The following is a 24470-nucleotide window of genomic DNA, read 5'->3' as shown; positions in this document are numbered from 1 at the left end:
ATGTTGCACTTGCATCTGCCTAAATATGATAAATAAGAATATGCAGATAGATTATTAGAATATGCAGATAGATTATATATGTTTAGTAAATTTCACTGTAATGATTAAAATTGAAGTGGCATAATAAATTGTAGAGTGTCCAATAAAATTCTCGGGGATCCAATCCCAAACTTGATAAACATATGATTGTATATTGATTCTGATTTTATTTTTATTTTATTTTTTTTGACAAAGATGTACTTTTGCCGCCCTATCAGTTAATCTCGCACCTTACGACTTTCTCGTTTTACTTTTTCGCTATTTAAATAGCGGACGTTATAAAAATGAAATTTTTTTTGGAAATGTAGGGTTGTTTTGGGGTGTCCGCTACATAAGTAGTGAACGAGAGTATTTTGGTAAATTTGTAGGGCACGAGGAAATATCGATAGCGTGGCAAAAGAAAAACTCAACGAGGAGGGTATGAGTATAAACAGCCCACATGATAAAAAAAAACACGTCCAGGGGATAGAAAGCCCATATAGAAAAACTCACATGGCCAAAAAAACCCCTAAAGCATAGTGGAATGTAGACCAAAAAAAAAAACATTGGGGAATTGATTTTACTAAATTTTTTTTAACATAGTTATAAAGATAGAGACTATACAAAAATATAGTAAATCATAAATAAAAATATAGTTCTAAAGTTTCCACCACCTCTATCCCTCTAAAGCATAGTGGAATCGTTGGAAAAAAAAAATAGTGGAATCGATATATTTTACTAGTTATAAATTTAGAGTATAAAAAATATAGTTATAAAATGTTTACCGCCGTTTAATGGTGATTATCTCCGGGTAAAAGTTTATGGATGATGCAAATTGAATTCTTTCTTTCTAATTAAATTTTCTCTATACATAAAAGTCACATATCAAACTCGGGACTTGGCTCGCCTCGCAAGGTGGTACCAAGTATCTACTAATTTTATCCATGGCTAATATGCACCAAAATACTTATGTACCAAAAAAAAATGTACCAAAACTTGATCTTTTTGTGGGATCTCTTCTCCAACCACATTTTTTCCTTTGTAAGACTCAAACCGGAGACTTTACTAAAAGATATGAGTCTATTTTCACTTAGAAGAATGTAACATTATCAAAATAATCTATCTATACGGATATATGCTTTATATACAAAAATGACAAATATTTAGTTCGAAATTAAATTCTAACTAGATTTAATTGTTGGTCAAATATTAGTAACCTCCCGACTGAACTCCAAACTATCGATATATTTTATTAGTTATAAAGATAGACTATAAAAAATATAGTTATAAATGTTTATCACCGTTTAATGGTGACTATCTCTGGCACAAAATGTATTGATGATGCAAATTGAATTCTCTTTTCCTAATCAAATTTTCTCTATACGTAAAAGTCACATCAAACTCGTGACCTGATTCACCTCGCAAGGTGGTACCAAGTATCTACCAATTTTATCGATGGATAATATGTACCAAAATACTTACTTAATCCTTTGTGAAATCTCTCCTTTTAATCGCGTTTTTTCCTTTATAAGACTCAAACCGAATACTTTAGTGAAAGATATGAGTCTATTTTCACTCAGCAGAATGTAACATTATCAAAAGGAAAATGATATTTCAACACATACTTTCAAACAAGAATACGTATTTGTGCACTTTTTAATTTTTATAATATTTTTTGCACTCCTCGAAAACCTTCCATAGAATGAAACAAAATACAATATTGTATTTTTGTTATTGAAAATGTATTTAAATAACAAACCTCCTAAATTAATTATTGGTCAAATATTATCTACCTTCCGACCGGACTCCAGATTATCTATATCCTTTTCTTAGAAACAGGAGTATTAAGATTACAAAAAATTAACAACATTTTTAAGAAGAAAATTCTACAACTTCATTCAAGAGCTCAAGTAATAAATGATCAAAAACAGTTTGTTCAAAAACCAAAACAATTTCCTCTAAGCTTTCCCTCTTTGAAGTACAATCTGTCTCCTTTATACTTTCTTCTGTCAAAATACGAAGCTTCAACATCAAGTCTGAGTAATACTCTGCTTCTCTGTTGATGTCAGTGTGGGCATAATAACTTTTATTATTGTTTGCTTTCTCATTAACATCTTCATCCAAGGACACTTCCAATAAAGATTTAGATTTCCTCTTTGACTTTGAAGCCAAGATGCTTGTACTTCTACCTATAATAATTAATCATATATGGAAGGGCCAGTTATTTATTTTGAATTAAATGCTTTTTTCATCAAACAGGTATGTGTAGAAAAGTACTATATTTCTGCTCTTATTATAGGTAACATCTAGGGTAAGAGTGTTTCATATGATTTATAATTACATTAATTATGGAATGGTTGAAAATAGTTTAAATTTAGATTATATGATTAATCACTTGCGCTAGGTTGTTCGTTGTCTGTACAAACTTATCGTATCATTAATTGTCAAGATTAAGACATTCATGTATTAAGTGTCACGATAGATAAAAAAAAAACAAGAAAACAAATATTTGTTATATTTTGTTTTTTTTTCTTAACACGTGAAACTCAACTCATCTTAATCTTGACAATTAGTAATACGAAATTTCATTGATTTGTTATATTTGCACTAGGAATTCAAATATTTGATACAGAAATCAATGAAGTTAAAAAATTAAAAAATCTTAAATCATGTACATTATTAATCAATTGAAAATTTTAAACACTAAATAATTTATCTAGAAAAATTGTGTTAAAAAATTTTAAAAATGAATAAAATTAAACCAAACTAGCCAACTTATAAACTAGAAAAAGGTTAACTCCAAAAAATATAGCAACAAGAGATTAAGTAAGCAAACCTGAATAATCAGCTCCAAAAAGAAAAGCATAATCATTAACATCAAGAACAGAAACAGGACTAAGATTTTCCAAGCTATGTTCTGTCTGAATCTTCTTTGGTGATACATTATTTTTCACCTTGTTCCTTATTTTTGGTTCAACAAACTCTTTCTTATGCCTATTTGGTGGTAATGAAGATATTGAACATGAACTTGAACTTGAACCAACTTCACCATATCCATAATAACTACAATTATTACACCTTGGTGAAACACTTGAAAAATCTTTACTTTCATAATTTCTAACTTTTGATTTATACTTAGAAGAATTTGAAGAAGAAAATGGAACTCTTCTTGGTTCATCTTTTAACTTAGAAATTTTCTTGTTCTTCCCTTGATTCTTTTCCTTCTTCACTCTCACAATTTCCTTGTTCTTTTTCTTCAACTTTGTGCCATTTTCTTCTTGAACCTTATTACCCTTTTTATCATCAATATCAAGGACAAAAAGGTAATTTTTTTGCTTCTCAATAATTGTAGGAACTTCTCTAAAAGAAGCTGAAGTTTTCACACGACGATGGTTTGTAACATTTTGATCAAAATCAAGTAAATAGTCAACAAAGTTAACTGATTTACTTCTTGGAACAGAATCTAAGGTTGTTCCTTTAACAACCTTTTTGGTGCTTGGAAGTGAATCTAAACCCATTAATCTTGCTACTACACCAGGAGTAGTAATAGATTCATCAAAAAGTTTATCTTTTTTGTGAAAAATTGGTTCTTTTTCTTCAACATTTTCAGATGGATACACTGGTGGACTAGTTTCATTTCTAGCACAAATAAGCACTTTTATGAAACTAGAAAAACACCCTTGTTTTGAATTTTCATGTTTTGCCATGATAAACAAGGTTGGAACTTCCAATTGAAATTTTCACTTAGAAAGGTTGAAACTTGCAATATGGGTGATGGTTGAAAGTTTTAGAGAAAAGGGGTGTGATGAAATTTCAAGGTGAAAATAAAAATTGAAACTTTTTCTTTTGGGTAGAAAAAATTGAAACTTTCACTTAGAAAGGTTTTAGAACTTGTAATATGATAATGTAATGATTGAAAATTTTAAAGATAAAGGGGTGTGGTGAAATTTCAACTTCAGAAGAAAAATTGAAACTTTTAATTTTTTTTGGTAGAAATAATTGAAACTTTAACTTAAGAAAGGTTTTAGAAGTTGCATGTGGGTGTGACAATGGTCAATAATAAAAGGTGTGTGTGATGAAAGTTTCAATGTGAAAGGAAGAAAGGTCATTATCAATGATTTTGGAATGGATGCATACACAAATAAAATGATTTTAGAATGGAAAGGGTGGGTGAAAAGAAGTCTTTGAATTCACATTAGATTGAGAAGATTTGGATGCTATTTTGGTGAGATTATAGTGTACGGATTAGTACATTATTAATTTTGGATGAAAAAGCATTGACTAGTTCACCTTCTTTCTGACTAAAGAATTTCTATTACTTTGCTTAGTTGGATGAATATCATGTGCCTATTTTATCTGATTGCTTTGTACTAAATCATTTCTCTTCTAATTAATGAAGTGTACTAATCATTATAAAACCATTATTTCTCTAATTACTACTCTCTTTAATCTTATTTATAAAAAAGAAAAGGAGAATGTTAACTTGTGCCCTTAAGGCACATGTTAAGGAAGTAAAAATAGAAATTATTAAATGTTAATTTGTGCATTTTGACTTTTGAAGCATTAAATTTCTTGTATCATTAAATGTTGAATTTCTATTTTGGTATATCTTATCATGTGCCCTTAGGGCACATGTTAACAAGACCCAAAAGAAAATTACTTTTTTTAGATGAGGAGTGCTAGCATCACACTCTTTAACAAACACACTCTAACACACTCTCTTGTATTGGTTAAAATTTATATGGGTCCCATAAAAGTTATATGGGTCCACATTTTTTTATGAGACCCATGTGAATTTCAACCAATAAAAGAGAGTGTGTTAGAGTGTGTTTGTTAAAGAGTGTGTTGCTAGCATTATTCTTTTTAGATTTATCAAATTATTGTTTGATTCATTTTTTAATAAAACAATCCACTATATTTTGAAGGTCTAGAGCTGAAATCCTGTTTAGCAGATAATATGTAGATGATAATAAATCATATATTTGTTAAAATAACAATTTTTTTTTTCTCATTTTATATTTTACACACTTTAAAGATCAAGTTATAATATTCGGAGAATAAGCACTTGTTTGGTAAGTTCAAACTGCACAAGATTATGGAAGATAGTTTATACAACTTCTATATTTATTTTACGAGACAATTTTGGAATATTTATTTGTCCTTAAAATATAAGATATTTTACAAATTTTGAAATATATGTATTAGAATATGAAATATTCTTAGTCAACATCTATCTTTAATAGCCTTTAGTAATATTATTATGTAAATTAAATAGGCTTTGATTATATAGATTCAAATTTGATTCAAAAGCATGTGCACGTCTGTATATAAACATATTTCATATATGTAAAAGACAAGTCAATTATAAGGCAAATGTGCACGTTTGTATATAAACATCTTTAACCAAATAGTCAAATCCATCAAGTTTTTTTGACATACTTTTGCTTATATTTTGGGACGGGGAAGTATATTTATATACAGATGTGCATATGCTGTTGAATCAGCTTTGAATCTATATAATTAAAGCCTATTTAATTTACATAATAATATTAATAAAGGCTATTTAATTTACATAATAATATTAATAAAGGCTATTGAAGATAGATGTTGACTAAGAATATTTCATATTCTAATTCTAATTAAAATATCATTTTATTTTCTATTTAAATTAGCTGTAAATTGGCAAAAATTATGCTTTCAAACTTCAACAAAATTATACTCCTCTCAATGGAATTTTATGAATTCTTTTTGTTATCCCGAACATGTGTTTAGTCCAAAGTCCTTTGATGCAGAAATGTGTCATTGTTGTTTGGCCATATTGAAACAAAGTGCTGCCGGTGTTGCTGACTTTTGTGGTCAGAGTGAGTAAGCTATGTGTGTTGTGGTCCTTCTCCCTATAGATATAATGGGAATTGTGTTACTATTCCTTTGATGATTTTGCACCGACTTTGTTGAATCTATGTATTGTTGACTTATTTTTAGGGGTTTTTTTGCCCAACTCGTGTTTGGTTTTTTAATGGAAAGCCTAATTAAGTTGGTCTTTATAAATTGGAGATCTCAAGCTTATTGCAATTTAAAATTTGTAGAAACAACAAAGCTGTGAGAATGTTGTTAATTTATTGTTAATAATGAAGACCACTTTTAGGACTACTCCTATTGTTTATTAATCTCCCAAAAGGAACACCACTTTAGGGAGGTTGCATTTTTTTAATCCTATAATTGATAAGATTAGGTGTGTGTAATGTGTGTGCTTTTAATTATTTAGAAATTTAGAAAAATGGTGTTAGAGGTTGACGTTGAGAGCGGAGAATAATATTGATCATGGTTTAATGTTTCGGTAAAATGTTATATATTGGTTGATAAATGGTATGGTTTAATGTTTCGGAATGACCAAGTTAGTTGGTTTTAAAAAATATAAACTTAATTAGTAAAATGGTCCCTTAAAGATATTTTTAGTTTTAAATTGGTCCCTTAAAGAAAAAAAGGTCCAAATTGGTCCCTTAAAGAAAAAAAGTTCGAATAGGTCCCTAAAAGACATCTCCGTTAATCAGTTTGGTCCTATTTAGACCTCTTTTTAGGGACCAAACTGATTAACGAAGATGTCTTTAAGGGACCTATTCGAACTTTTTTTTTCTTTAAGGGACCTATTTGGACCTTTTTTTCTTTAAGGGACCAATCTGAAACCAAAAATGTCTTTAAGGGACCATTTTACTAATTAAGCAAAAAATATATATAAAAGGTGGGTACTGGTTAGTAATGGTAATACATTGTTTTGCCATGATATTTGGGTGGGGGTGTAGTGTTATGGTAGGGTTGTCCCTGCTTTTTAGAGATTCTGCTTGAATATTAAAAATGAATTTTCGATAAAAAAATACATAAGAGAATTTTTTTTTAAAATAAAAATCATCCTCTACTAAAATTTATATATAACATAAAAAACAATTATCATCGTATATAACATTAGAAAAAAAATATCTTAATCTAAAATTAAATTTGATGTAAAGGTTAAAATGATCTAGTGATTGAGTTTGTGAATGAGTTATATATGTAATAGTTTCAATTTTATGTTTTTTCTAAAAAATTATGGGTTTTAATTTAATTTAAAATGAGTAGAATTAAAATCAGGGACCTTACACACCAAAAAAACATAGTCTACTAATAATCTATTAATGTGCATATGGTATTTTATAAACATTAAAAATATATAACTATTATTATATAATCTTCAAGTTCTAAAGCCTCTGTTAACAAGAAAAAAAATTCTAAAGCCTCAAAATTTTGAGGTCTAATGTCTAACATCCTGCACATCGATGTATGCAAGGGATGACTTTAGGCAAGTGATAAAAATGCGTTTGTGATTGATATGGTAAAACAATGATATGTATCCTGCTGAAGTAGCATTTCAATTTCAACATTGAAATGTTGTATGTGGATGATTTTGTATGGAATAAAGTTGTTTTGTTGAAGGTTTTCTCCTTTTGTGTGGAGATTATTGTGAAATAGACTTTTTACATAAGATAATCTTGCAAATTGTGGAGAAACCAACTCATGATCACATCGTGTAAATGGTTGCAGATTACTTGAATCTTCTCAACATTTATTTGTAGAGTGCAATTTTTTTGGCAAATGTTTGAAATTTAGTTTTAGATTGTTTGAGTGCAATGCTAAATATTGTGCTGGAATTATGCTTAGACATTTCATGGATTATTCTTTTTTCGAAAGGTTCATTGTGACATGTTTCATGTCAAACTTCCCCAAAATGTGGACACATTCTAGTGAGATCCTCGACTTGAATATGGTACACATACCTTAGGTCCTGTTTGACACTACTTTATTTTCTACTTTTCTTCTTCTTCTTAAAAAAAATCCTAACCCTTTTTAATAAAGCTTCTTTCTTTGTCTATTTTTTTTATTAAGTAGTTAATGATTAGAAAATCCACTGAATATATAAGTGAAGTATTCGGGGTTCGACCTCCAACTGAACTAAACTCACTGTAACTTCTTTATTTTTTTTATAGAGCTTCGCATTCACTTTTTCTTTTTCACATTATAGTACTACTTTTCTTATTTTTCATTTTCTCCTTATTTTTCATTATTACAGGCTTCTTCGGCTCTTTTCTTTCTTCTATTCATATCAATATCACTAAAAGCAAATTAACTTTACGAGGAGGGATCTGTTGACTTCAGGAGTAAGTCTTCATTGACTTATTCTGCTTAATAACTCGATATCGGCATTATATTTTTTCAATCCAACCGTTGAATTCAAAGATCTTATTGAGTAGATCAACTCCACAAATTTTTATAAAAATTCAAAAAATGTAGTTATGTATTCAGACTATTGAAATTCAACAATTTTTTTAAAAGTTTGTCGTACGTTCAATTGAAGTTATCAGAAAAAGTATCAAACGGTTTTGAATTTTTATAAAAATTTGTGGAATTGATCTACTCAATGAGATCTTTGAATTCAACGGTTGAATTGAAGAAATATAATGCCGATATCAAGTTATTAAGCGGAGTAAGTCAATGGAGACTTACTCCTGGAGTCAACGGATCCCTCCTCTAATTTTATATTTATATTTATTAAAAAGATTAGTTAAGTGCACTTAATTTTTTTTATCTTATACGTGGATGGATTATCAAATCTTCATAGAATTGAAATTTGTTATACTATTAATGTATAAAACCAAAAAAAAAATGTATATTAATTGTGAGATATTTAAAATAGAATAAAAATAGTTATTTATATATAAAAACATCGAATATATGTAACTTTTTAAAGGATCAGAGAGAAAATGTTATGCTAGAAAATCATTCTTAACCATAGACTCATATCTATTGCCTTATTCCTTAAAAACAAAAATATAATGGGTTAAATAGTGTTTATCTCTTATATAATGTTAGTGAATTTCAATTTACAGCTCCTATAATATCTTAAATAGTAAATTTTTATTAAAATTTATTGAAAATATGTGAAGTCAGTGTATTATATTTGTTTTATTTTGTGATTTCTTTGCCTAAGTGCATCCCGTCTTCGTGCGGTTTTTGTTTGATCGTCGTCTTCGTGCGGTACTTATTTGCTTTCCTGTTTTTTGCGGTGTTCGTTTGGTTCAGATTGACAGATCAACTTTGATCAACTACCGATTCAATCAATGACAAGGTCATCAACGATGAAGATCCGAAGACATGAGTATTTCGGTTACTTTTATTTTGTCACATTATTTGTAGTCTTAAGCATGCCGTTTTATGCTATTAACTTGGATGTTGTGAGTTTGTTCACAGATTCATCTTTTACGTTTTTAGCGACATTGAATTTGTGCTTGTATATGATGTATCTATCAATTTGAATAAATGAATATTTTATTTTAGTCAAAAAAAAATTAAAATGTTTAACATTTTAAATAAATAATTTCTTTAAATAAAATGCTAAAAAAGAATATCCCGAAAGCACTTGTTAACTTTTAAAAAAACAATGTAACTTTTAGTTTGTCTAGATTCAATCCTATGCAAATTAAAAAAAAATAAAAAAATACTGCTTTTAGTTCCGTCGTATATGGCCAAATAAAATGACAGCATGCGACACAATAAGCTAATAGTAAAGACTAAAAATAATTATTTTTAAATTTGTAGAACTCAAATAAAAAAAATTTATAAAGGATCCAAGTTAATAAATTATAACAACTTTTTTGTCATGTAGTTTAGTGGCTAGAAATTCAACTTTAAAGGTGGATAAATGGCATGTTTGGGTTCGAACTCCAACCCCTACATGTATAATGTAATATTCATGTCAACTGAGTTAAGCTCACGAGACAAATCACAACAATTCTATTAACTCTTTCCTCCTTCGTTCTTCCGGAACACAAATGAGTCCCAGTGCTCTCTATAAACCACCGTCCAATGAGGATCACTTGAAAATCTTCAAAAACACCCAATTATAAATGACGTCTGTGCTTAAAAGTAAAAGTTCATTATCTTGCTTAACCTACGAAAGTGATCTAATCAAATGATTTGGCAAAAAACAAAATATGTATGCCACAAAACTCTACTCATTTGTTTTCTCATATATTTATTAAATTGACATCGGTCATATCACTAAATTATGAAATCGAAAAGCACCCTAAGATTACACTTCAAAAAAGAAAAAAGAAAAATCAAAATCAATCATCATCGATGCTTTAGACAATTTTCAACTATCGGTCCAAGACGGATACATCCACCATCATGTGAAAAATATTGGGAAGATACATAGAATTAAGTGTCTATTCATGCTAGCGGTGAATGGCTAAAAATACCGTTTCGAGTGAAATTTCAAATATTAACTTCGTAATATCACGGCAGAATATGCATCAAAATGCAAGAAAGACCCGTTCAACGCCAAACCAAACGTAGTAGTATATGAAAAATGTGTTGAATTGGGTCCACTCATGAAAGGCACATAAGTGGAAGCATTATACTTTACAACCTTGCATTGATAGAGCACTCTAATGTGTCACATCTTAAAAAATATCAAAGTACCATTTGAGGTCAGAATTAACCAATTAAGAGATAGACATAAGAAAGTGACATTAGTTGCTTCAATTCCATTCAATAATAATCACTCAAATTTTTGAGGTTGAGAAAAAAATTATTACTTTCATGATGACAAAACTTCCTCCATCAAGAATAAACAATTTACACAAAACTTGATCTTCAATGAAGAACACACTACATATATCTTGCTCATACTTCAATCATTGAGTAGCACCAAGGCACAATCCATTTTGTCAAGCACCTTTACCCTTTACTTATGAGGAATTTTTCACTCTTAATATGTATAGGGCTATCATATTTCAAGCTCAGACACAATTTTCAAAGTTATTTATGAAAATGTGTTATGTCAAGCCATATAATATTATGTGGCCTCTAATGTTTTTTTAGAGGAAAAAGAATGAACATCAAATATTATTACTTTGATGTAGAAGAGCCACTAAGGTTAGGGTCTGTTTGATAGTAAACAATATCACCAGTGTCACTAACAAAATGGTCTTTTTTCATGCTTTTTATTAAATCTCCAATGAGATGAAATGGTATAGGTGTTGATTTCTTTGGCTCCCTGTAATATCTTCCAAGAACTGGTTTTGCAGCCTCAGTCTACAAGTAGAGGAAACACAAATTCAAATTCATAAGAAATTTAATTCATTTCATTTATTCATCAAGAACAGTGTAAAGAGATATTTGGATTCTCTGCCGTCAGCATGCAATTTGAACCATTGGATTAAAATCAGATGCCTTCTGTTCACATCTAATCTTGATTCGATGGTCTAAATCGATGATTGTGTGAATGCAGAGAATCCAAATGCTCTCTCTAGTCTTGAATATAAACAAAAAATACACATATTGTGATCACAAATATAATCAAATTTAACAACTTAAACTCTATTTAATGATATCATTCCTAAAATACCTCTCGGTTAATATATTACATTTGTCCCTTATTATAAGCCCCTTTTGAAATCGTGACTAATATGTATATTGAAGTTCCTAAAATACCCTTTTGTTATAGATGTGTCCAACTCTGATTTTTTATCTTCAAAGAAAAATTTGTAGTATTAATAGGGTATATTTGAAAAATATATATCTAGTAATTTGAAACGAGACTTACATTTAGAGACAATTTTTTTCTCAAAGAGGTTTTATATTAAGGAACCAAGATAGTTTGTTTCGTTTTCGTAGAACAAGTTCTAATGAAGGGCACTTTTGGAAATGCACTTAACTAAATATCTTAGTAAATATGAAGTTTGTTACTTGTGCTTATAATCAAGACGAGAGAGAATGGAAAGAGATACTCACAGCTTCTATTAAGTTGTAGTGTGGGATTTGAGGAAATAAGTGATGAATGACATGAGTTCCAATGTCATGATGGATGTTATTTATCAAACCATAGTCACGATCGAGAGTCGTAAGTCCGCCTCTAAGATAACTCCATTCCTGTCCACATATAATCAAGGATTAAAGATGTGAAACTATACTTGAATTTGAAAACTTCCAATTCCACATAAACAAGAATTAAACTTGATAAATATGGAAATGCTTAGTTTTTTATCCTATATGCTAAACATAGATTAAAGTAAAGGAAAAATAACAAAAACCTACGGAAAAATTAACAGGAAAATAAAGGAAAATGATACCTGTCCACGATACCATGGTAGTTTGTCTTCATGGCCATGGTGGTGCAAATAAGTCACCAAATCCAACCACATGACGAAAAGCTTCAATTACAAGTTATACATAAAATTAGGATAATTTTGATTCAAAAGGAGAAGGAAAAAGTGACTAATTGATGGTTAGAGAAAAGTGATGGAATGGAATTTACCACATAGGGGATGCCATAAAGTTTGATTAATTGAATTGGACCCATTACAAATCCTAAACCTACAAGCAAAGCAGCCATAGCTGTCCAACAAACTGTTGATGTGATAACATCTTTTCTTTCATTTGGTACAAACAAATCACTGTTTGGATCAAAGTGAGAACCACTTTTCCCAGGACTCCTGCTCCACTGAATTCATAAAACATCATCATAATGTTAACAACAAATTTCAATTCTTATGTAGCACCGATACTTCAGATGGAAGATGTGTTCGTGTGTCTGACACAGACACGGCACTGACACTTGTAATTACATACAATCACTTCTATTTTTTTTTAATTATTATCAATGTTTATGTGTCAGTGTCGTGTCTGTGTTTGTGTTTCATGGAATCATAGTCCAATTCATACACCGGAACTAATAGCAAAACAAGTTCAAATTCTAGTAAAACAGTTAGGTACTACAACTTACAAGGTAGAAAGGATATGCAAGCATTGGAAAAGGTATTGTAAATCTTAAAGTTTTTGTTGCATTGTCCAAGCTTCTGAAGATTTTCTCTGGCAACTGCAAGATTAGGAATTAAATGCCATGGATTAGAAACTCTGAATTTTGAAAGAACATGTTGTCAATCTCATATAGCAGAAAATAGCAGTTTGTTCAACTTCAAATTCCACAACACAATAGTGCTACAGCGTATTGCAGAACAATAGAGATTTGTTCAAATTCCGCTACACCGTAGCGCTATAGCACCACTATAGCCTACAAATTTAACAACACTGTCGAAAGATAAGAGAACCGTGATTATCTACTTACAGGGTGCCATGATTCATCATTTTCAACATGGCCATGATTTTGATGATGTGTTCTATGACTAATTCTCCTGCACAATTCATAAAAAAACTTCAAAGCTTAGACAAAATCAATGCAGAATAAGATAATAAAAAAATATACAATACAAAAACAGTACTAGAAAAACAACTTTTCCTGCATAAACATACCATCCATGATATGGTACTAAGATTGAAGAATGCAGCAAATGTCCAGCAACACTATTAAGCTTGGGATTGTTTGAAAAGCTTCCATGACCACTAAAATATCCAAAACATAGTTATTAATGATCATAACAACCAAGTAACAACCAATAGAGTCAAACATAGAGTCAAACTTTGCAACCAAGAAAGAAAAAAAAACCAATAAATTCAACATTATAGGTTAAAAATACTAAAAAGATGAAATTTGCTATTAGTATTTATTGTTACCAATCATAGGTTCATAACCAAAAACAAAGAGACCCCAAAACATCAACCATAGTTATAATTATCATAACAAACTTCAAAAATCAAACTTTGCCACCAAAAATAAAAACCAACCAATGGTAATTTAACAAAATACAACATAAAGGCTAAAAGAACAAAAACAATAAAAGATGAAATTGGCTATTACTAGTATTTTTTTTAGATAAGATATATATTCAAGATAATTAGACAGACGGACAACAAGTTTCACCGCTAAACCTTTATGTAATTGAACTATATATTATACTTACCAATCATGACCAAGAACAAAAAGAGCCCAAAACATTGTTCCTTGAGCAGCCCAATAAAGAGGCCAAACAAACCAACTATTGACATAAGCAGCAACAGCAGCCAATCCACAAACAACAACAACATCTCTAACTACATAACTCATAGACTTCCATGGATCCTTAACCCAACAATGTTTAGGTATAGCTGCTCTTATATCAGCTAATGTAAATGGTGGTGGTGCACCAGGGTCAAATTTTGGTAAATTTTCTACACCCTCTTCTTCTTCCTCGGTACTAACTCTCAATGGAGCACTCACTCTCAATTCCCATGGTTTTGAATTGAACCTTAGATCTGAAGATACCCTTTTGTTTGTTTTGTTTAAAAATCTAATCTTTGAAGGTTTTTGAGATGAAACTGCGCCTGTTCTTTGATTAGGGTATAATGGAGGAAGTGGCCTAAAGCTACATTCTGTTAAAAACCATGTTGCCATTGGTAAAGAATGAAGCTTTTTTTGAGGATGAAGTTGGATTTGGTTGATGTTTGGTTCTAAGAACTTAAGTTCTTGCTAGTCTCTTAAAAGGGTAGAATGGTAAATTTAAAAATGCAAAATTGAAATATGTGATGCAAAATTGAAGGATTGAATGGAAGTGAAAGTTGTGTATTGCAGAAAAAACAAAAAGAGACAACAATTGAAGGAGACAAAACAAAGAAGTACAGTAAATATATTGAGACTAGGTATGGATATGGTGTTGTGTTGTGTTGTGTTGTGTGTTTCAATGAGAGCCGCAGGTTTGTGTTTGTGACAGTACTTGTTGCTGACCTCAAATTGTTGTTTATGAAATCTGAGAGAAAAAAATCTAGGATTTAACAAAAGGGTAAGGGAAAAGAAGGAGTGAATGAGATTGAATTGAAGAGAGAATAAGAGGGTGTATCGTAGTTCATGTTGTGGCCTTGAGATTATGTTAAATATTTATATATGAAGAGGGGGTGTAGGGTGTATGGTGGTGGAGGCATAAGAGCAATTGGGCCATGTTGCATTTTCTTCTTTTTGTGGTGATCTTTTCGGCTATCATCATATGGGAAGAGGTCGGTTTATGCGAAAGATAAGTAAATATTTGTTACTCTTTTACCAAAATTTAAAATTGGATTAAAGATTTTTTTTAGGTTTTTATGTATCTGGCTCGGTGCATTGTACAATCTGATTTGGAGGTCAGTTGTAGGTACCGTTTGACCTAATTTTTTTTCCTCTTCTTTTGAGCATATGCAATCAGCTTATGCAATTTTTATGTATTATTATAAGTTTTTCAAAATAATTTTTGATAAAATAGCTTATAAAAATATAATTTTGACTAGTATGAATTATAAAATAACATAAAACCTAATTTATATTGCATAAGCTGTTTGCATAAGCTCAAAAGAAGAGAAAAAAAACTAGGTCAAATGGTACCGTAGGAAAAAATGATTCCAGTCACTTTTCCAATCACAGTTGTGTGGTATCTAACCGTGATCCTCCTACCCGATTCAATATCAATTACCATTAAACCAACTAATTGGTTGATTAAAAATTATTTTAGTTATAATTTAAATTTGATTTATGTACCAAAATAATTTATTCCCTCAAACAACAGTGCTTCAACCATTGATTTGTTGAGAGAAAAATTATCCATCCATTGTACAATATGTTATGAATATTATGTGTTAATAATATAGAAAATCCTTTAGACCTCCACATCGTTTTTAAGTTGCAATTCGCATGTGCTTATACTTATTAAAACAGATTGGCATAATCATGCAACATAAGTGAAGGTAAAATAAATTTGACGTTTGATGTCCCCCGCGTAACATCACCAATGAGGTCTGCAAGCTTCACATCTAAGTGGACATCTAAGTAATACCCTATATATTTTACAACAACTTTATAAGTTAAGAAAGGAGATTTTTAGATATCGGTAGTCGTACCCAACTTATTTTGTACGATGATTTATGTATTAGTAAAAAGTAGGTTTAATTAGTAAAATGATCCCTTAAAGATATTTTTGGTTTTAGATTGGCTTCTTAAAGAAAAAAAGTCTGAATAGGTCCTTAAAGATATCTTCGTTAATCAGTTTGGTCCCTAAAAAAATATCAGAATAGGACATACTGATTAACAGATATGTCTTTAAGGGATCTATTCGAACATTTTTTTTCTTTAAGGGACCTATTCAGACTTTTTTTTTTCTTTAAGTGATCAATATAAAACAAAAAAATGTCTTTAAGAAACTATTTTACTAATTAAACCTAAAAAGTATCATGTAAAAATAGATGATCAAACGATTTTGATCGCGTCTTAAAAAGCAACATGGACACAGGGTCAAGCTTAAATCACGAAGACATGCCAATGATTGAGAAGTCAAGTCATAAAATCATTGAGATCTCCACATCATTAGTCTAGGGGACCTGAGATACCATAACGGTATTTTTTTTTTCATATGAGAAATTCTTTTTCAAAAGTTTTCTACCGTTAGACCCATTATCTATTATCATAGCTAAGGGTATAGGGGAATGAAAAATTCTCTTTAGGTCTTTCAATAAGGCCTCTCAAGATGTTTAAAAATTTTGGAAGTTCTTAGAGCATACTAGGTCACCAAAAGAGAGTTTTTCTTAGGGGGATTGTGTACTAATATGTGCCAAAAGGATCCAACACACCAAGTACATCTAAGGTGCTCTTCAAATTCAAGATGACGAAACGTGGGAACATACCCTAGTCACTCCACCTCAACAACATGATTCAAGAAGCATCAACGTGATTAACCTTTTCTAGCATCTAGAGATGTATCCATACCAGATAAGTACTAAATGTCTCATTGTTTCTAGTATTTGTAAAAAATCATGAATATTTCATAGTTAATGGATCAAATCAAGACAAATCAAACAAATCATTGGAAAGTAATTTGTCAGAATGCATTGCTCTAATACATGGAATCAAACCCAAAAATACTCATAAAACCACTTAATGATATTTCCTTATGTCATCTATTATTATTACCGTTTGGTTTTAGTCAAACCAAATAATCTTCATAAAGCTACATTTCCACCGTTGGCTAATTATATAGGCATATATATATCCATATGTAATAGTTACACAAGTGAATCGACAAAGCATACACAAGAGTATAGCTTTCTACCATTTTTCCTACTTTGAATATTATAATCTCATTTTCACCATTTTCATTTTCATTAGTATCAAAGTAAAAATTCAAATAAGATATTCGGTTATTCCTCAATAGTTTGAACATATCTTGAACATATCATAAAATTCTTTTTACATACCTTCCCCGCTTGGAGAAGGAACACACAATCAGTCGCAAGGATACAACATTTCTTTGCTCAAGAGATACACCTTGCAAGTTTACACAAGAACAGGGAGTGACACACATAATATTCAAATAATAGCTTTTTAACTAAGGAGGGTGTATTTGATTGAGACTTTATGAAACAATTTTGGCAAAAAAAATCTTGATGATTTTATGATATTTTGTTAGACTATATTGATTTTGTGAGATTTTAAAGAGTTTTTTTACTAGAATTTTTTATAATCAAGATTTTTAACACATGATTTGAATGAATTTTGAGAGATTTTTTTCAAAAGACTTTTTACAATCAAAATTTCATAATACTTTATATATTAGGAAACTTTTGTATATTTGAAAATTTTTAAAAGAATCAATAAATTTTAATAAAAGAAATTATATTTTTTTGGGAATGCAAATATTTAAACAAAAAAATAAAAAACTCTTACTTTTTTTCGTATATATTTTTAATCACCAATAAAAAGGTCACCACCACCGCCACCATTGATGGGAAACAGAAGCAGATGAATGTGACGAAAAAAAATCCGTTTGCTATAAAAAGTTGTAATGAATCAAAAGTTTGTAAAAAAGATGTAGAATTTGTTAAAATATTTTTTGCAAAAAAACATATTTGATAGGTAATGAAGAAGAAGAAAAAAAAAACTGGTACAATGATGATGAAAGTAAAAAGCCTTGAAGAATTTGAAAAAATCTCAAGGCTTTTTAGTGAGATTGTTGAAAAAGTGAAAAAAAAGAAAAGAAGAAGAAAATCATTGATGATGAACCGAGAAAGTAATAAAGAAGAAGAACAAAGTTGATATAGTGATGATGAAAGTAAAAAGCTTTGGAGAGTTCAAAAAAATCTGAAGGTTTTTGGTAAGATTGTTGAAAAAGTCTATCAAGTGTATTTTCAACTAAAAAGTCTCTCAAAATCAATTCTAAAGAAGAATCCATCAAAATCGGTAGACTTTTGAATACCAATAGACATTTTAAAAGTAGTAACAAATCTCAATTGAATACTAACGAATTTTGTTGCCCTAAAAAAAATCATGTTTGTCTTAATTGAATACCACGAGATTTATTGAACTTTTATAAGTTTGTCAAATTAATTTATGAAAAAATAACTTATGAAATAAGAATTTTCGATAGTGAGAACTTGTATATTTATTAACATAAAAATTTATTTATTTGTATACACTATTTTTTTCATAAGCTCAAAAATAAATCAATATAAACAGATCCTAAATTTATCTATTCTATACTATATATAAAGAGAATATATGAGTTTTTGTGTGGACTTTTCATAACACCAACAATATAATACCCTTATTGTAAAAAAAAATAAATAATATAATAGCCTTAATTATTTTTAATAATAACAAAAATCTTTTATTAAATAATATAAGAACATTTTTGTTAACAACAAATTTTTTTTATTAACAATATACCCGCATATTTTTGGAATTTTTTACGTACTAGTAATAAAACTAAAAGATTTGCTCAAGGTGGATGTATGTGTTTGGAATTTGGATTTACTGAATCCGATAGACATCGTTAGTGTCGCTGTTCTGTTATCAAAAGTCAAAAACTCTCTCCCATCAGAATCAGATTCTTCAACAATCTCTCCCTCTCTCTCTGCAAATTATTGTTGCAATGGATCGCACACAAATTCTTCTTGTTGGTTTACCAATCTTCCTTTTCTGCACAGACATTTTCAATCTTTTCACTACATCACCACCTCCCAAATCAACTCATCATAATCACAATCACCCAATTCCTCAACCTCAACAACAATCACATCTTCAACAACCACTTGATTTTCCAACACAGGTTTTTCTTATCCCTTAATCAATTATCTCACTTCAATTATCGCAAATTAATCCCTTTTCTTAATTTGTTTTTTGTCTTATGCATAAAATTCTCTCTTTTCTTATAAAAATTTGATTTTTATGTGTTTGTATAAATGCAGAAACAAAATGGAATTGGCCCAATTGGTGGTGTTGGTCCAGTTGGTGTTGGCAATACTGTTAGCATTGATTTCTGCACTTCATGTTCTTACAAGTTTGTTCCTTAATCTATTGTTCTTTTAATTTTCAGTTAGTGCATGTTTGGACTTTGGATTCAGTTTTGATAGAGCCAAAACTGATTCTTAAACTTAAAATTGATTTTGGATATGTTTATGTTTAGGGTTTCTAATAGTGATTAGAATTGATTCAAACTTCAAACTAGTTATAGTTTTTAACTATAAATGTGATTTTTACACTCATTAGGTTTTAAAAAACGGTTACCGCGAAAACGGCTGCGCCAAAACGGCATTAATAGTGTGAACAGAAATCACATAAATGATCGCGACAATAAGCCGCGATGAAACTCCGTTACAGCCGCGGAACAAATTCTTTGTCTCATTTGATTTTTTTATGCCCTTGTCTTTTCTAAAAATATTAAAACCTGAATTTATTAGTGGTTAATGTAGTTTTTAGATGAACAAATTCACTAAAAAATTATGAATAGAATTATAGTTATGAAATTTTGAATAAACAATGAGATATTAAGTTATTATACATAACATGATTGCAATAATAGTTTTAATAAGTAACATGACTGTAATATTAGTTTTCATAAGATTTGTGTATTGTTGTGATTAATTCACACTGCGACAACCATAATCTGTAGAGCAGCCTCCGTAACAGCTGAAAACCCTTAAACCTCGACCGATATTTAAAACCTTTGTTCACTTCACTTTCATGTGAATGTATCCAAGCATCTTAATATAAATAATTTTACCTAAAAGTCACTTTATCTAAAATTAATTCTCGCCACCATAGAACTAAATACATGATTAATTATATAATTAAGTTGAAGGGTTCTTTATGGAATATATGTGAGTCCAGTTGGAAAAATAGGCAACTTTTCTGGTACACAGTGGACCGGTACTTAAAATTTGTTCAAAGTTTCAATGATGATAGACGTCGTCTTTTGGAAGCAGAAGCTCACAACCCTTCTTGTTTTCACCGAGACAATGAATTAATCGGGTCTGGTTCAACAAAAACAAGAGAAAACTCAACTCATATTCGTTTTTCCTCGCTAACACCAATCAAGTCATTGTGACTTTTCAATGATTTTTAAATACTTGTTCACCGTGGAGTTAGAACCTGCCAGAAAAATAGTGTAATATTATTATTATTATTTTGTATTTTGAAAGGAAATGATGGAGGAAGAAATATAAAAAAGTGAAGTCAAAACCAGATGTTAAAAATATAACTACTTGTGTGGAAGCTACATTAAAACAAACAAGTCATGCGTATCTATATGGAATCTAGTATTACTTATTTGTTAAAGATGTGTTTGGAAGAGTTTATTTGGACTTATCTTATGTCTTGAGTGATTATGTAAGTATGTAGAAGAACGTGTAAAAATAGGTTGTAATTTGTCCACAAGTTGTTTTCACTTTTCAGGTTACTATCACAAGCTCCTCGTGATAGTTTATAGAAACAACTTATAGAGTTTAAACTCATTATGTAGAATCAACTTATATATTAGTTCTTATATGATTAGTTCTTATAGAATAAGCTCTCAATTAAGTTGTTTATTAAACACACTAAATGAGTCACTGCACATATTGGCATTCTATTATCCTGTCCCTCTGAGTCTGGTCTCAGTAGTCGCTACATATTTATACTAATAGATGTGAAGTATGTGTTTGTTTTTCTTTCTAAGATCGTTGAAGTATATAGATCCTTGCATTTCATTTCAGAATGTTGTATCTTTTTCAAAACTGTGCACTCATCCATTGGTCCTATTTAGAAGTTTTTATTTTTGGTCATAAGTTTTGTATATCGGTGGCAATATTAATCTTTCCATAACACTAAGAATTTAGCTAGTGTTATCTAGTTCTAGCTGCATTCTATCTTAGCTTGTTTCATTTGTAGAGTCCATATGTATGTAAGCAAGAGGAATGCTAGCAATACTTACCAATTTGGCATTCCAAATTTGCAATATGCTATGAAGTGTTCAAGCAGAACAAACTTTAGTATATCTTGTTTAATTTTCATGATATTTTCTGCAGGGGAACTGCGGTAACAGTGAAAAACATGCTGGAATCTTTATTTCCAGGCATTAATGTTGTTTTGGGCAACTATCCTCCCGCACTTCCGAAGCGCGTTCTTAGCAAAATAATTCCAGTGGTGCAAACTGGAGCTGTTATAGCTATAACTGCAGGTGACCAGATATTCCCGAGATTGGGAGTGACACCACCACAATTGTACTATTCCTTGCGTGCCAATAAGTTTAGAAGTATTGCTAGCATATGGCTTCTTTCAAACTTCGTTCAATCCTTCTTACAGAGTTCCGGTGCTTTCGAAGTATATTTCAATGGCGAATTGGTAAGTCCCTTGTTAATGGTAGCAATTGATTTAGTTTTGCTCTTTTTTATGATGGTGTTAACATGTTACATCTATAATAACTGCTGGGAGGGGACTCTGAAATTTATAAATTGGGTCTGTTTGGTTTGGTTTGGTTTACTTGATCTTATCTACTGCGGTACTGCCATAATGACTTGTGGGACTATGTGGTAGAACTTAAAGAAACAACTTTTCACATGTCCATAAGCTATTATCAGTTTATTTTCACAAGCTCTGTAGGATAGCTTATAAAAACAATTTAACTCTATTTTATCTTTTGATGTTGAAATATCTTATACATAAGCACTTATATGATAAACAAATCTATTAGCACCTAATTAAATTGTTTATCCAAACAATGCCAAAGTCATACGCATCTATCGAAACATTGATTTGTTGAGCATATTGCACCTGTGTCTACTTTTAATAACTTCGTGATCCTCTTGTTGATTTGGACCTCATAGGTTTTCTCAAAGCTGAAGGAGAACAGATTCCCTGGCGAATTTGAGTTGAAGGAACTTATTGGCAGAAGAATAGGTACACATGTGATTTGAAGCAGAGAAAATTGAAAGTAGAGAAATCAATTATTATTTAGTTTGTGCAACTTGTTATCTAATCTGTTAGGTAAGATATTGAATACTGATGAAGCATTAGTTTTACCAAGCCCTTTTTAAAGTTCTCACTTTTGTATTTTGAAACTTCTCTTTCTTTGTAATGATAACTAGTTATCATATTCATAGAGTAGTGATATATATGGCATTATTCATTCATTGACAAACACGAAGAAATTAAATCGGAGCTTCCCGTTTGAGTTTTGTAAGAAGATAGTTGAAATGAGATTGCTTGAGTTGAAGTGGAGTGACATATAGTATTTGTCATCGTAATCACATGTGTGCAGTTCGAGGTCCTATATTACAAACTAAGGTTAAAATGAAAATGTTCAAGTTTGGTCATTCTGAGTTCAGATTGACATGAGGCACTAATCCAATTTGTGTAGATTTATGCAGGATCAGTAGGATTTTAAATTATTGTTTTGTTGTTACAATTGTGTTTCTGGTTGTTGCAATATTATGCTGTGAACTGCAAGGTTTTTAAAATTGTATTTGCAATCGCAGTCACATCTAGTTATGTGATTTAGCGGATAAAGTTGTATACACACACACATTCAAGATTAAAATGAATGAAAGGTAGACGAATAACAAGTTGTGCCGTTAAACATTTTTGTATGACAAAACCAATCATTCGAAAAGTTATATCCATAGACCTATGAGACACAACAATGTCTACAATTTCAATAACCAATGCTATTATTTATCTTTGTCAAAACAATGTTATTATATATATTAAAGTTTTTGAGTCCTTCATAAGATTAGTTGATTGAGTGTTGTTTTAGGGTGGGGAATGAATCCCCACCTTCAATTCTAAAGGAGCGAGAAAGATAATTTACAAAATAAAATTAAAGAGTATGGATATAGATACTTCAAAAAACATAAAATACAAAAATTTAGAGAATTTATTTTTCGTTAGGTTGCAACTTCTATAGATGACTAGAGCAAAAGCAATCGAAAACAGATACAATAGTAAACACGGTATATTTGTCTAACAAAAACAATAGTAAATATATATTTGTCTGAAAGTTTGAGCGGTTGAAGTTGTCTTCAGAATTGACATTATTTTATATAAAAAATAAATAAATAGTAAACAAGATATATTTTATTTGATAATAGTAACACAATATTTGAGTTAGAGTTATGTGTACTGTGTAGAGTGTTTTTTTCATATTAAAACAATAGATAATGATGTTATTTTTACTAAAATAATCGTATAATTTTTTATGATATAATTTAAATTAAAGAAAGTCAATTAAATTTTTCAGATGGAGAGACTAATAATAATTGACATTCTTTAATGTACAAAATGTAAATTGCCGTTTCACCAGTTTTCTCACTTGATAATAAAGCTTTTAATTCCTTCAAAAAAAACAAAAAAATAAAGCTTTTAATAATGAGATCATAAACATCACGGGGATGTAGCTCAGATGGTAGAGCGCTCGCTTAGCATGCGAGAGGTACGGGGATCGATACCCCGCATCTCCATTTTTTGTTTTTCTGGCCTATCGCTTTCTAGTTCTAGCTTCAAACGCGCGTTTGCAAGTTTACAAAAACCTGCTTTTCTGTTATGATGATGATAATTTATTTAGTCGATTTTAATGTTTTGTTCTATGCACAAATATTCATCAAGAAAAATTATTAAAATAGACACACCTTGATGTATAGAAATTCTTATATTTTTCTTATATTTTGTTTTGTTGCACCTTTATATATATAATTTCCTGCACAAATGACATATTAATTAAAAGGAATAAATTACTGGTATTACGACTTATTATGGCCCTTTCCTTTTCGGCAGCTTTACTCACCTATCAGTATTCGGCGAAACACTTTAATTCAATTTATTGGTTATTTTTTCGTGGCTAAACTCTCAATGAAAGCACAAATTGTTAGGACTAAGGAGAGACTAACCCAAAAGATAAGTTCAATAGATGAGAGAGTCACACGACATAAGTACAAAATTGACCACTTTAAAATATTTGATGTGAGACTCCTAACAAACAAAGCCCCATTTATAATGATGCATAGTTATTGGTGATATGTAGAGTTATTGGTATGACCCATTTAAAACTTTTTAAGAGATGTTAGGTTGAAAGAATCGGCTTATTATTATTAAGTAAAAGTATTAAAAAATTATAAATAAATAATGTGTACACCGAGACCCAGTTAAGTAAAAAATACGGAGAACTCCATTGATGATGTTCGTAGGACTTTTAGAGCACTTACAAAGATCATTATAT

At 30.1% G+C, this 24470-nt stretch overlaps 3 protein-coding genes and 1 non-coding gene across 4 annotated transcripts; 2 read left to right on the top strand and 2 right to left on the bottom strand.

The window, feature by feature from the left end:
- Positions 1 to 1716: 1716 nt before the first annotated feature.
- LOC123924863 lies at positions 1717 to 4323 on the bottom strand. Its single transcript, XM_045977844.1, has 2 exons — positions 2855 to 4323; positions 1717 to 2207 (listed from the first exon to the last, which is right to left on the bottom strand). Exons 1-2 carry the CDS (start codon positions 3723 to 3725, stop codon positions 1891 to 1893), a joined length of 1188 nt encoding a protein of 395 aa, XP_045833800.1. The 5' UTR covers positions 3726 to 4323; the 3' UTR covers positions 1717 to 1890.
- A 6244-nt stretch (positions 4324 to 10567) lies between these two features.
- Positions 10568 to 15016, bottom strand: LOC123924861 (omega-3 fatty acid desaturase, chloroplastic-like). Its single transcript, XM_045977843.1, has 8 exons — positions 13911 to 15016; positions 13363 to 13452; positions 13178 to 13244; positions 12836 to 12928; positions 12368 to 12553; positions 12183 to 12263; positions 11845 to 11982; positions 10568 to 11145 (listed from the first exon to the last, which is right to left on the bottom strand). Exons 1-8 carry the CDS (start codon positions 14378 to 14380, stop codon positions 10960 to 10962), a joined length of 1311 nt encoding a protein of 436 aa, XP_045833799.1. The 5' UTR covers positions 14381 to 15016; the 3' UTR covers positions 10568 to 10959.
- A 3680-nt stretch (positions 15017 to 18696) lies between these two features.
- LOC123924860 (selT-like protein) lies at positions 18697 to 22483 on the top strand. Its single transcript, XM_045977842.1, has 4 exons — positions 18697 to 19049; positions 19189 to 19280; positions 21286 to 21601; positions 22084 to 22483. Exons 1-4 carry the CDS (start codon positions 18873 to 18875, stop codon positions 22171 to 22173), a joined length of 675 nt encoding a protein of 224 aa, XP_045833798.1. The 5' UTR covers positions 18697 to 18872; the 3' UTR covers positions 22174 to 22483.
- Positions 22484 to 23642: 1159 nt separating this feature from the next.
- TRNAA-AGC lies at positions 23643 to 23715 on the top strand. The gene has a single exon. It is a non-coding gene; the product is annotated as a tRNA-Ala (tRNA).
- Positions 23716 to 24470: the final 755 nt, after the last annotated feature.

Source organism: Trifolium pratense, linkage group LG4, assembly GCF_020283565.1.
Source record: "Trifolium pratense cultivar HEN17-A07 linkage group LG4, ARS_RC_1.1, whole genome shotgun sequence".
NCBI lineage: Eukaryota > Viridiplantae > Streptophyta > Magnoliopsida > Fabales > Fabaceae > Trifolium > Trifolium pratense.
The sequence above is the reverse complement of the archived record's forward strand: the minus strand, read 5'-3'. Positions and strand labels throughout refer to the sequence as shown.